At 38.1% G+C, this 11,241-nt stretch overlaps 1 protein-coding gene across 1 annotated transcript in view; it reads right to left on the reverse strand.

Moving 5' to 3' along the window:
- SLC26A4 (solute carrier family 26 member 4) overlaps positions 1-11,073 on the reverse strand; it is a gene marked incomplete at its 5' end in the record, with an annotated part of 22,555 nt that extends 11,482 nt beyond the window's left edge. The window contains 8 exons of the mRNA XM_010175817.2: positions 245-358; positions 2,740-2,887; positions 3,834-3,916; positions 4,029-4,181; positions 6,292-6,456; positions 6,930-7,120; positions 8,653-8,763; positions 10,934-11,073. Of these exons, the coding sequence (XP_010174119.2) occupies positions 245-358; positions 2,740-2,887; positions 3,834-3,916; positions 4,029-4,181; positions 6,292-6,456; positions 6,930-7,120; positions 8,653-8,763; positions 10,934-11,073 (1,105 nt within the window). The remainder of the gene's footprint in view (positions 1-244; positions 359-2,739; positions 2,888-3,833; positions 3,917-4,028; positions 4,182-6,291; positions 6,457-6,929; positions 7,121-8,652; positions 8,764-10,933) is intronic.
- Between the last annotated feature and the right edge of the window lie 168 nt (positions 11,074-11,241).

An 11,241-nucleotide genomic window follows, 5' to 3' on the forward strand; every position in this document is an offset into this window, starting at 1 on the left:
GGGGAATTAGGCTTGAAGGATTTCTGACCCTTCATGTAACTCTTGTAAAATTTGATTGCCCTCTTCTGGCAGAGCTACCAAATTGGTTCACTACCAGAGCATAAGCTGCTAGATAAGATACATGTGGCTTTCCATGTGCCAGCAACACAACCATTTTAGGACTACCTTCATCCCATTGGGAAAGCTGTGCCCTATAGAAGATTAAATTTACCCGTACACAGTACTAGTAATAAGAGGTCATTACCTGAGTCTTCCCACCAGTACTTTCTTGGACTGCGGTCCGTGAAAGAGCAGTAGTTGCAACAAAACAAGAAAAGGCACCTGAAAAAATGTTGCTGAACCCGAAGGCAATAAACTCCTGAAAGATAATTGGATGATGCTGTAAATATAGATGCCTGAAGACAGTTTTTCAATGGAGAATGGCAATAGCTTCTACAGTAGTTTATAAAGTAGGTATCACAATAATATTGAGAAGAGTATGGATTAGTAATAGTTGTTAAATGTTTACACAAATCCTTCTTGTGCCAGTGTAACTAACCGTGTTTGGAAACCAATACAATGAAGTTGGTATACTCTCCCTAACTTGGACATACTCATTTTAGTATAAAGATGTTTGAAGCTTATTTTCATCAGTGTTATCAGGCCTAACATTTCTAACAATTACACTGCATCAACAAATCGAACTAGTATAAATTTAACTCCCAGGTATCACCAGCCAAACAAATAACATTAATCAGTACAACAATCTGAGTTTAGACAAGCCTTTAATTAATGCAAAGCATTGCATTATTAGTAGAACTAATCAGGAACTTTGGAATAAAACACAGTTTCACTGAAAACTTTTAGTATGCTGAGCCAGAAGTTTTTCACTCTGAACATCCCAATGAACTCATGCTGAGTCCTAGGCAGCATTCTCATAGATTTGCCCCAGGGTCACAGATGCTGGCGCCTACTGTTGCTGGTTGTCCTGCTCAAGTGACAAGGACCCTGGGAGCTTTATGTCCTGGGATCTGGGCCATTCCTCTGCTGGGAAATGAGGCATTTGGGAGCTGCCTGCAACCTCATGTAATTGACAGAAACATTGTTTTCACCAAGCTGACACAGTCACAAGAGCTTTTCATTCACTGCATATTTTTTAAAATATCATTTGAGATTTGATTTTGACTCTTTTCTCCAAAATTTAATTTCCTGTAAGCTTTTCATTAATCTACAACTACAAGAGCAGGATTTTAAAGACATGTTCTTTAACAGAACAGACCTAGATGATTCATGCCTATTCCTGTGTAACAGCTGTGTTCTGCAACAAAGTGTTGGAAGTACCATTCCTGGCATTCTTAGATCTTAATAATCTATGAATCTGTGAAGACAAAATAAATGCTAGCAGATAACAGTATTGACCCATCCTTCAAAATTATTTCACTACCTGCTTTTATGATGCAATTTTAACTTCTCCAGTTCAGGTAAAGTATTTGCCCATCATTCATGGCTGCATGTGTAAAATTCATAGCATAGTACTGAAAGGAAGGCACTTTGCTTTTAGAGGCAGTAATTCTGCTACAATATTTAATTAGTAACTCTGAAGCCCATCAGTGCCAGCAGAAGAGCATATTCAACAAAAGAACAGCATAAACAGCACTTCCAGGAATATGTATTATTCATTCAGATTTATTAAACTGAAAGTTAATGCATTTTAGGCAACTTTAAATCAAAATGTTACCAGATATGAACTTTGTGTATTGTAAAGTGACCAGCATGTTCAGAAGTATAATTTTGTTACATACTACAAAACAGTGCTTCCAAAATAAAACTTTATGAAATCCATTAGCACTAAAATAAAGAAAGACTCATTAAACAAAGTGCTCAGGTTATCTATTTATTGTACTGAGTGTATTTTCTCATATGTTCATAGGATAAAATCCAAAATCAGCACAGATGCAGGACAAGGAAACCTTCTGACATTTCTCTCCCATGCCACATAACACCTGGTGAAGATACTGAATAACTGCAGGAATCTAAGAGCTTGTCAACGTACAGCTCATATAACATTCTAGCTATGTGTCTTTAGAAACCAATGGTTAAAACATTTGGTGCAGACAGTTATTCAAGTATGTTCATAGGCATTTACTTCTGTGAAGCTGCAGGACTTTACTATACAGTTACAAGTATACTTATATTGATGTAACTGGTGTCATGCTGAGAAGTACAATAATTTATTCTGTTGGAATAAAATCATGCCTTAACTGAAAAGTTCAACTGATACAAAACCTGCATGTAGACTAAGCCTAAATAAAGCTGTCTGGAGCAGCTTCTTAGCTTGACATTGTCTTCCTTTCCCTCCAGCAACACACCTCAAAATATGCCTTATAAGTAGAAATGGAAAACAGGTTGATAAAGCTGCCCGTGTCACCATCACCAGAAAATTGCCCTATACAGTGCTTAGCTTTAATTACATTTTTAGAGCTACTGCAGTCACTAAAGCAATACAGAAGGAATTAATTAGTATGAAAAGCCCATATTGAAGACAGAGCAAATCTGGCTCATCTCTGTGTGGTACATTTGTCAGTTAATATATGGCCATTTCAGGTTTTTTTTTCAATACTTGAAAGAATTTATCCTGTCAGAATTCAACTTTAGTCTGAAAAATGTGTGTGAATGATGTTTTTTGCATTTGGCTACATAAGTCAACATGGAACAGAACTTAAATTCGCTATGTTTATAAGCTGTTTTGGTTATACGTACCTGGTTTCCATCAATAGCATAGTCATACTTGCTTGCATATACTTTCCCCACAGATACAGCAATAGCATAAGCAACAACAGCAATGGAAAAGGAGGCTGCTATCATCTGGGAAAACAGGCTGACAGCTGGAGGTTCAGGAGGCAAAAATCTAGCATTTAGAAAATAAATTAGTGTTATTAACTTTGATCAAATTATTTTCTTAGAATTGTCAAGGAGTCTGAGGCAGAGGCATACTGGTTGCTTATAATATGAAGTGTAATGTTGCAAGTTAATAAAAAGGTGGAAACAGCCCATTGACATACAGAACACACTTGTCTAGCTCACCATAGCCCAAATCCTGATGCTATTAATCAGCAACAAAGCTCCTATTGTTCTCAGCATGACTGAGATTTGGCCTTATGATAGCAAAGTGAAAAAGTACATTTTTTGAAGCATTGAATAAAGGATGTATTGAATAGTATGATGAATTACATAAATATGTTAATGACACTTCATACTATTGTTAACATACTTCTTCAGAAGATCTCAAAAACATTTTATCCCCTACTGTGTTTCCACAAATTTTAATTAATCAAGTCCTGAATATCAAATGGAATGTGAAGGTTACTACTGTGAAGTGCTCTGAATCTTTCAAGTGAAAGTCTCTACCAGTGTAATCCTCAACATCCTTGCTCCTGCGACTATGGAAGTGACAAGACTGATTGGGATAACAGTAGTGGCATGAATATGAACCTCAGTGGGATAACTCAGGTCTACAGAAACTAAATCCATGCTGAATTTCATTACTAAAAGTCCTTTAATTTCTTTTTTACATTTTCCATAGTCATATATTCACTTCATAAGCATGAAGCAATTAATTCTCATGAACTTCATGAATCCAGTAGATGTTTTTAAGTCCATTTAGGGATGAAGGAAAGCTAGGCAATGTATTTAGGTGGCATAATTGACAGAGCCAGAAGTAAAACTCAGGAAAACTCCACCTCTGAGTTCTAAACTCAGGTTACAGCTCTCAATATCTCTTTTATGTCTTTTCTCTTACCACTGATTTTTTAGCCAATTAAAATACCTATTTCCCAGAAAACAAAGGCACTCACCCTCTTGGAATGCTCTTAACAATGCCTGCATTGTATTTTTTTTCCAAGTCGGCAGCATATGAAATGCCAGTGGCTACTATTGTCTGTAATAAAAATAAAACAACAGTTTTAATACTTGAAAAGGGTTCTTGTCTTCCTGTAGCTAGCCCCATTTATTTTATCTGTTATCAGTTTTTGTTATGCTCCTTTGCTTACCACAATGACTTCTATTGGTATAGGTATAGGTATCTTGTGTTTGAACCGATCGTTTATTTCTTTAACTACCATGCAGACAAAAATGGTGAGGAGTCCAGCAATAAGATCTGCAATGTTAGTGGTACCAATTTTTTCAAATGTTTCAATAAGAGTCTGAAAAATAAAAATGACAACATAAAACATGCTCATGTCCACTTGAAGGATGAGAAAATACCCATGAGATGGTCCAGATGCACGGGGGTTTGGAGGAGGCCAAGTTACTTCTTTGTTTAGGCCTGGAGGAGCTTGAGGATAATGTACAGTCAAGGTGCTAAAGAATCAGTGAATGGATTTAATGGTGAATTTAACGGAAAAAGCAGAACTGCAAGAACTGTCCACACAGTGGGCTTCTGCTTCCAATGTTTAGGAAATGAATACTTAAGTTAGAAGAGCTAAACCTTTACCTGTGTTTTACCTCTACCTGTTCTTGGAGCAAGGAAGGGAAGATATATAGCTTCTTCACTTTGTCTGAATAGCAAGGGACATCCTCATTTTTCTATTTAAAATACTTCTTGCATCCTCGTTAGCTCCCCAAAGAGTGAGCTGTCAGTTTAAAGGCAAAGAGAGGGTTGCAGCAGCAGCACCACTACTACCATTCTGAAAAGACTCTGGTTTTAGAAGAAAACATCTAAGTGCTTGGTCAGCTATGTTTTCTAAGCTAAAAAAGAAGCCTTCCTGGAACACTAAATCAGATGCCTTTCTCTTGAGTAACCGAAGCAGTTTCATGCCCATTGTACTGCTTGCCATGGATCCCATTCTTACTGACCCCCACTTGACAGGGGAGCACTAACTGCCTAACTTTGGGTTGTGAATTCTTCTAATGTTGGGTGCTTAGTGTTGCAGTTTGTTAAACACCACTTCTGAAGCAAGTCCAAAACTTGTTGAAGCTGACACAGCCAGTCACTGGTTGAGCAGACCAGAAATCACAATATCTTTGTTCTACACATACTTGCAAACACATTGACTTGGCTCACCTGTAAGAATACAGAGGCTTTGAGCTTTAACCTAAAAAGTCAGCATTCTACTCAGGCTTGCAGGAGCTGGAAGAACCATGTAATTCCTTTTCAAAAACACTTTCTACTAAATGTACCACTCTTCCATAAACATAAAAAAATAGAGAGAGGAGAACCTGCTAGGGTCTGCTCTAAGGCCTATTAGACAGTACTTAATCTCAGCTATTTTACCTTGTTCTGAGGGAAAGAATTTTTCTTAATTATGAAAAGGCCAATAACATAATACTTTTTTTTTTTTTTCAAAGAGCCCAGTAGAATTTTTTTTTTTATTTCACCTTGCTGTTCGTGGTTGTATTCATCTTATTTTTGCTAATCTAGATGTCTAATGTATTTTTGCTAGTCTGGTTGCCTGAACAGGCAGGTAAAAATCTGTCAATACTTTTTTTTGTCTAGAAAAGCCTCTTTTAGAAATCTGTTATTCTAATGTGAAGTGCTATGGAAGATAAATACTAAAATACTATGAATCTGAATAGTTCCATGCTGAAGTCAGTGACAAAACTCTCAATAATTTTCTTGGAGAAGGAGACTATTCTGTAATATAAGACCTCTAGGAATTCAGTATTTCAGTAATCCAGCCAAGACATTTCTCCATTTGATCATTTTCTCTAAGATCAACAAACAGAGTTGTCAAAGTAACATTCAGCCTCACCTTAGCTAAGCAGTAGGTAGCTGGCTGCAGAGTGGGAATCCACATCCTTTAGGTATTCACAAGTATGGCTACAGTGTAAATGAAGATAGTTAAACTATCACAGATGCCCTTTACCAGAATGACCTGCTGGTTTAAGTGTAAAGAGGCTTGGGACCAGTCAGCTTTGGGACATGACCTGACAATGTTAAGAATTGATGAAACATCCTTCACAGTAAGCCAGAAATCAAGGGATGGGATGGAAAGTTGTCTTCAGAAGTTAGAACCTAGAGAACAAAAACTATTTTGCTGGATAATTACATTTAAACTTTATGTGAAAAACTGCCCTGCCTGAAAAAGACTTCAATATGGCAATTAGACTTACATGGCCTGGGGAACCAGGAAAGCAGCTACTTAAAGCCCCACAACTATAACAGTTGCAGATCTGTGAGAGTGAGACCTAAATGAATGGCCTATACTTACCACCATATATATGAACCATTCCTGTAGGAAATGGAAGCAGAAGATGAACAATAATGTAAAAGTTCTGCCATGAAATCAACACAGATTAGAAGGGTATACTTACATATATTATGGAAAGGACACCATTATAGTTTTTAGTTGAAACATTTAGGACTATTTTCAATTGTGACACGAGCACTTGAAAAGCAGCTGCAGTTGTGAATCCCCCAACTAGTGGATCTGCAAGGTACCTCACAATGAAACCAATCTGAAGGACTCCAAATATTACCTGGAAAAATCATGAAGAATGACAGCTTGCTAAACAACCAAAAAGTATACTTTTATTTGGTGATTTCTTATGCTTTTCTCTTCGTTGATACTGAGTCTTAGGACCATCTTCCCCCATTGCAGCCTAGTGTAGCTTAATATCATGCCATCCAAGGAAATAAAGAAGACCTGAAGAAATGTGTGAAAGGATGCTCCAGGATACGCACCATTAGCATTTAGTTTCATTGCAGGTCTCTGATCTGCAATCACAGGGTTATTCTTCTGTGCCTGCACTCTCAGTCATGCTGGCACAGACTCTGCCCAAGATAAGAATAATCCCCCAAAAGCTCTTCAGAGTTTGAGATTACTTTCCTTCATTTTTGTGTTTTACTACAGGAAAATGTATCATTACCCTAGTAACTCCTTCCATGTCATGTGTATTCCCATTAAAATTAAAGCAATATCAACCTTGTGTCTTCAAGCCAACTGTTTTACCTGTAAAATTCCAACCAGAAATGTGAGGGTACTAGCAATCAGCACTCTCTGTGCATCTCTGGATTCAGTGTCTATCAGTGCCCCAGTACCATTAATCCCTGTAGAATTACTGCCATCTATGAGAAAATTATCATCAGGGGCCATGCTCAACACAACAGATCCCACCATCAAACTGACTACAGGGAATGGACCTGTAATGACAAACAGAAAACACTGAAGTTTAATATACATCGAAAAGAAGCATTTATCAGACTAGATAAGCAAACTCTAAATCAGAAAATCCATTTAATATTTTAACTGGGGTACATTAGTAGTATTAGGCAGCCAGGAGCCACAGGCACTGCAAACATGACACAAAGATACAATTCCTTCCTTAAATAACTTACGATTCATGCTTTGCTTAAGCCAATTTAGGGCTGTACCAAGGCCAAAAGGGGCAACATGTTCCAACCATCTCCAACCCGACAAAACAGATCAATGATCCAGCTGAAAGCAACATTTATTTATTTATTTTTGTCACAGTTAAGTTTTCAGCTGATCCAGAGTGCCACATAGCTGCATGATCAGGAATCCCCACACCATGGTGGTGGCAGGAACATGCACCAAAAGGTAGGACCACATCTTTTGGCAGTAGTGTGATATTACATTGGCTAAAGATGACTGAAACTATACTTCGGGCAAGATACAGAGAGGGTAAGCGATCATTGTGTCAGCAACACACAATCTAAAAGTAATCACATTTATTGAGGTTATTTACTAAAATTATGCAGAAAATAAAAATGTCACTAAATGTCTAAAGAAAGGTAAGTTAATTTTACAGATACCTTAGAGGACACTTCATGAATAACAGTATTGGAGAAAGCATAAAAAGGAGTGTATATGATCTAGAAAATAGGAATTTCAGCGTAAGTAAAGGTGACAACTCAGACCTGGATAGCAAATGTGAGCTGATAGGTAGGGTAGGAAAAGGCTAACAAAGTGGAGAGAACATAAGGTCTTTGATGCAGCAGAGAAGAAAGCTGATGAAAAAGTGTAATATCATGCCAAAGCTTTGGGAGGGGAAATCGATCTATTCTTAGTAGATACGAACAAGGAAAGACTATGCTGTTAGAATAAAGAAAAAGAAACTTCAGTGATTAAGCTGTAACATTCAGTTTAAATGTGAGAACTGACAGGAAATAAACTCCATATTTTAAAGAAAGTATTCAGAAAGAATCAACAAGGTTTACCCACAGAGTTGATGTGAGGACCTAGAGTGAGGCTGGAGTGGACATACAGGTTCTGGGTCTCCATGACAGGCAAGAAGATGATATTGTCCACAGTGATCAAAAAAGGATGCAGCAAGGAAGGTTTGTAGAGAAGACTTAAGAGCTCTGTTTTAGCCATCTTGAGCTTTAGCTGATAGACAAAATGTCTGTTCATACTGCCTGCCGAGGCCTTGATCTTGTAATTTCTTGCACAGAGTATAGCCAAAGACAAGATTTAAACTTCAGCATAAATGCAAGCAAAAAGCATGCACAGGCACAACTGAAGTTAGCTATTATGCACAACTGCCTGTACAGAGAAGAAATAAGCCTTAAGTCTCCCAAGCCCACCAATATTAATACTCAGCACAACCAGTTTGTTTCAGAATGTAGTTATCTTGTATGAAATATGAATGTTCACAGTAAGGATTAACATTTTGTAATAGATCATTCACTGTAACTTGAACACATGCAGTTACCAACTGAGATGTGCCTTGATGTTCCCAGGAAAAAGTATGTCAGGATGGGAAAAAAGGCAGAATAGAGACCGTATCCAACAGGAACTGCAACCAGCAAAGCATATGCCAAACCTGAAATGACAGACCATCAAAAAGTCAGCTTTAAAATCTCCCCACAAACTACTATCTTATCTGTTGCTCCTTTTGTCCAGATACAATTTAGAATGTGTTCTGTCTGTAAATCAGTTGCAGGCACATATGTGAGAATCAATGACTGTAAATGATTGTATATCCCACACTAGTAGCTGGGTGAGTAAGTACTGAGAGATGTTCCTACATTTGTATAGGTAGCACAAAACACAGGCTCGGATGTGAAGTTTAAGTGGCGGAACTCTGTTGCAAGAGCGAATGTTCTGCCCCTTGAGAGAAAAGAAGGATATGTGAAGTATTCTGGTTATAGACAGAAATTTCAAGCACAGATTCTGAATTACTGCACTACAAATATGCTTCAGTATGTTCAGCCCTTCTGAAAATCAGGCCACTTTTTTTTTTCAGTATCAGCTTATAAACTTAAAAACCAAAAGTAAATCACACAAATTTGAGAGTTTTCATCCTTATCATGGTCTTCCTTGGTATACCTGTTCGAGCTGTCAAATCCAACAAACAAAAAAAACGTAAAAATGTTCCCTTCAGTATCATACCCTGGTTAACTGCCACTGCAGGGTGTAGTATTCTCCTTCAAAGATACCACAAAACCCTTTCAAAACAATTGACATCCTGGTTATATTACTGTGACTGGTGGGAGGACTGCAAACAACACACACAGTTGCTGGGAGTTAGGGACTGCAGAGACTTCAAGATCCCAGAAGCCTCTTCTTTGGCAAACATTTTGGCCAATTTTTCCCATATTGCATGATTTAGAATTTCAGAATTATTACATATTTTTTAAATTACAGCTATATTTAGATTTGCACTAGTTTGTTTTTAATTTTTTTTAATACATAGGTGAGAGACCAAACGTATTTTTCAGAAATCAGTTTTACAAGTGGAATCTAATTGTGAAAAAATCAGGCCCCACTGTAAAAAATAAATGAGGGGGTTACATTAAGAGCATAATAGCTGTTATAAGTCATATGAAAAGCCCATCTAGCCCAGTTAATTTTAAAAAGGCAGAGGAATCCTTTAACTGTGGCACTACTACTTTCAGCAGAGGTCTTCCAGCTGTTAAACAGACTCTCCCCAGGGCTATGGACAAATAAATTTGTTATTCCTCAGGTCACCCTCTGCCTGGGGCAGAAGTTCGTAATGCTTTTTTTCTATCATCAGTCTCTGCCTCCCTAGCACACTCCAAGGGAACAGACAGTAGGGAATACTTCTGGCTAATCAGGAATGCGTAAACTGCCGTCTTCGTTCCCAACCTGAATCTTTGTCCCCTTGTGCAAACACTTAATTTCCTTTGAGGGAAAATATGGGGTTGACACAGCTAGCTTAATCTCCCCTAGTCCTGAAAAATTGTGAAAATAGTGTAAGAACACTATTGAGATGAAAGAAATGAACGTGCTGGATCACGTCAGGGTTATAGCTAGTCTTCTCTTTGAAAGTAGATCTTATCCATTGCCTTTGGCAGAATGGTTCTGCCCTTTAAGTCTTCTTTAACTAGCTTATTTTAATTAATTTCTACTTATTTTTGCCACTTCTCTATTTGTTCACCGACTGAATGCTTTCCTAATAAATGGAATAAGAAAATAAGGAAAACAATATTGCAAGCCATGTACTGTAAGTACCCATAAAGTTTATCAATTTTTTAATGTGAATACACCACTACCTCCTTGGAGGTTGTTTTATGCAGATACCTGAACAATCTTATGGGCCAAATTTTAAAGGAGAGTAGATATCAAGTAGGCATGATTTTGGGGCAATAACTAGATTTCTGTAGGCAGCTGCAGGAGGGCTGTAAATTCAGATAACAAAGAAAGAGAAATAAGACCACATGACCTATCTGATCTATTGCAATGTAATTAAAATTTTAAAGACCAAACTGAATACTCTTTGAGTAAAAGGCTTGGAAAAAAAGTTAAATACATCGTGATTGTACACGAAAGGAAATTTAAATCTTCTAGCCAAGGAGAGAAAAAAAGAATAAATTAAAACCATCAATTATTTATTGAAAAATAATACCTAATATCTAGTATTAAATAACAAGTCTCAGATTTGTAATTCCATCTGCATAACATCCCCGTGTTCAGCTGGCTCCCTCAGAGAAACGTCCTGGAGAACGGAGGGCCGACGCGCCTGGCTTTACCTTGCAAGGTGGCGACGAGGCCGGTGCTGACCCCCGAGATGACATCGCTGACCAGCCACTCCTTCACCCGGTAGTTGGGCAGCCACTCCAGGATGGGCAGAAAGGACTTGGTAATCTGAAAGGCCCTTTTTCTTGAGCATCTGCGAGAAAACAAGTGATGAACACACCCCACGGGGCTGCAAACACTGGCGAAACAATGGGGAAAACCCGCCACCCAGCCCCAGCTGACAGAAAGCTGGGGCGATGCTCACGGAGGAGGCAGAGACTGGCATGGCCGTGCCTTCCAGAGAGGGACGGGGCGGGTGTCA

Source organism: Antrostomus carolinensis, unplaced genomic scaffold (assembly GCF_000700745.2).
Source record: "Antrostomus carolinensis isolate BGI_N321 unplaced genomic scaffold, ASM70074v2 scaffold15399, whole genome shotgun sequence".
Classification (NCBI taxonomy): Eukaryota; Metazoa; Chordata; class Aves; order Caprimulgiformes; family Caprimulgidae; genus Antrostomus; species Antrostomus carolinensis.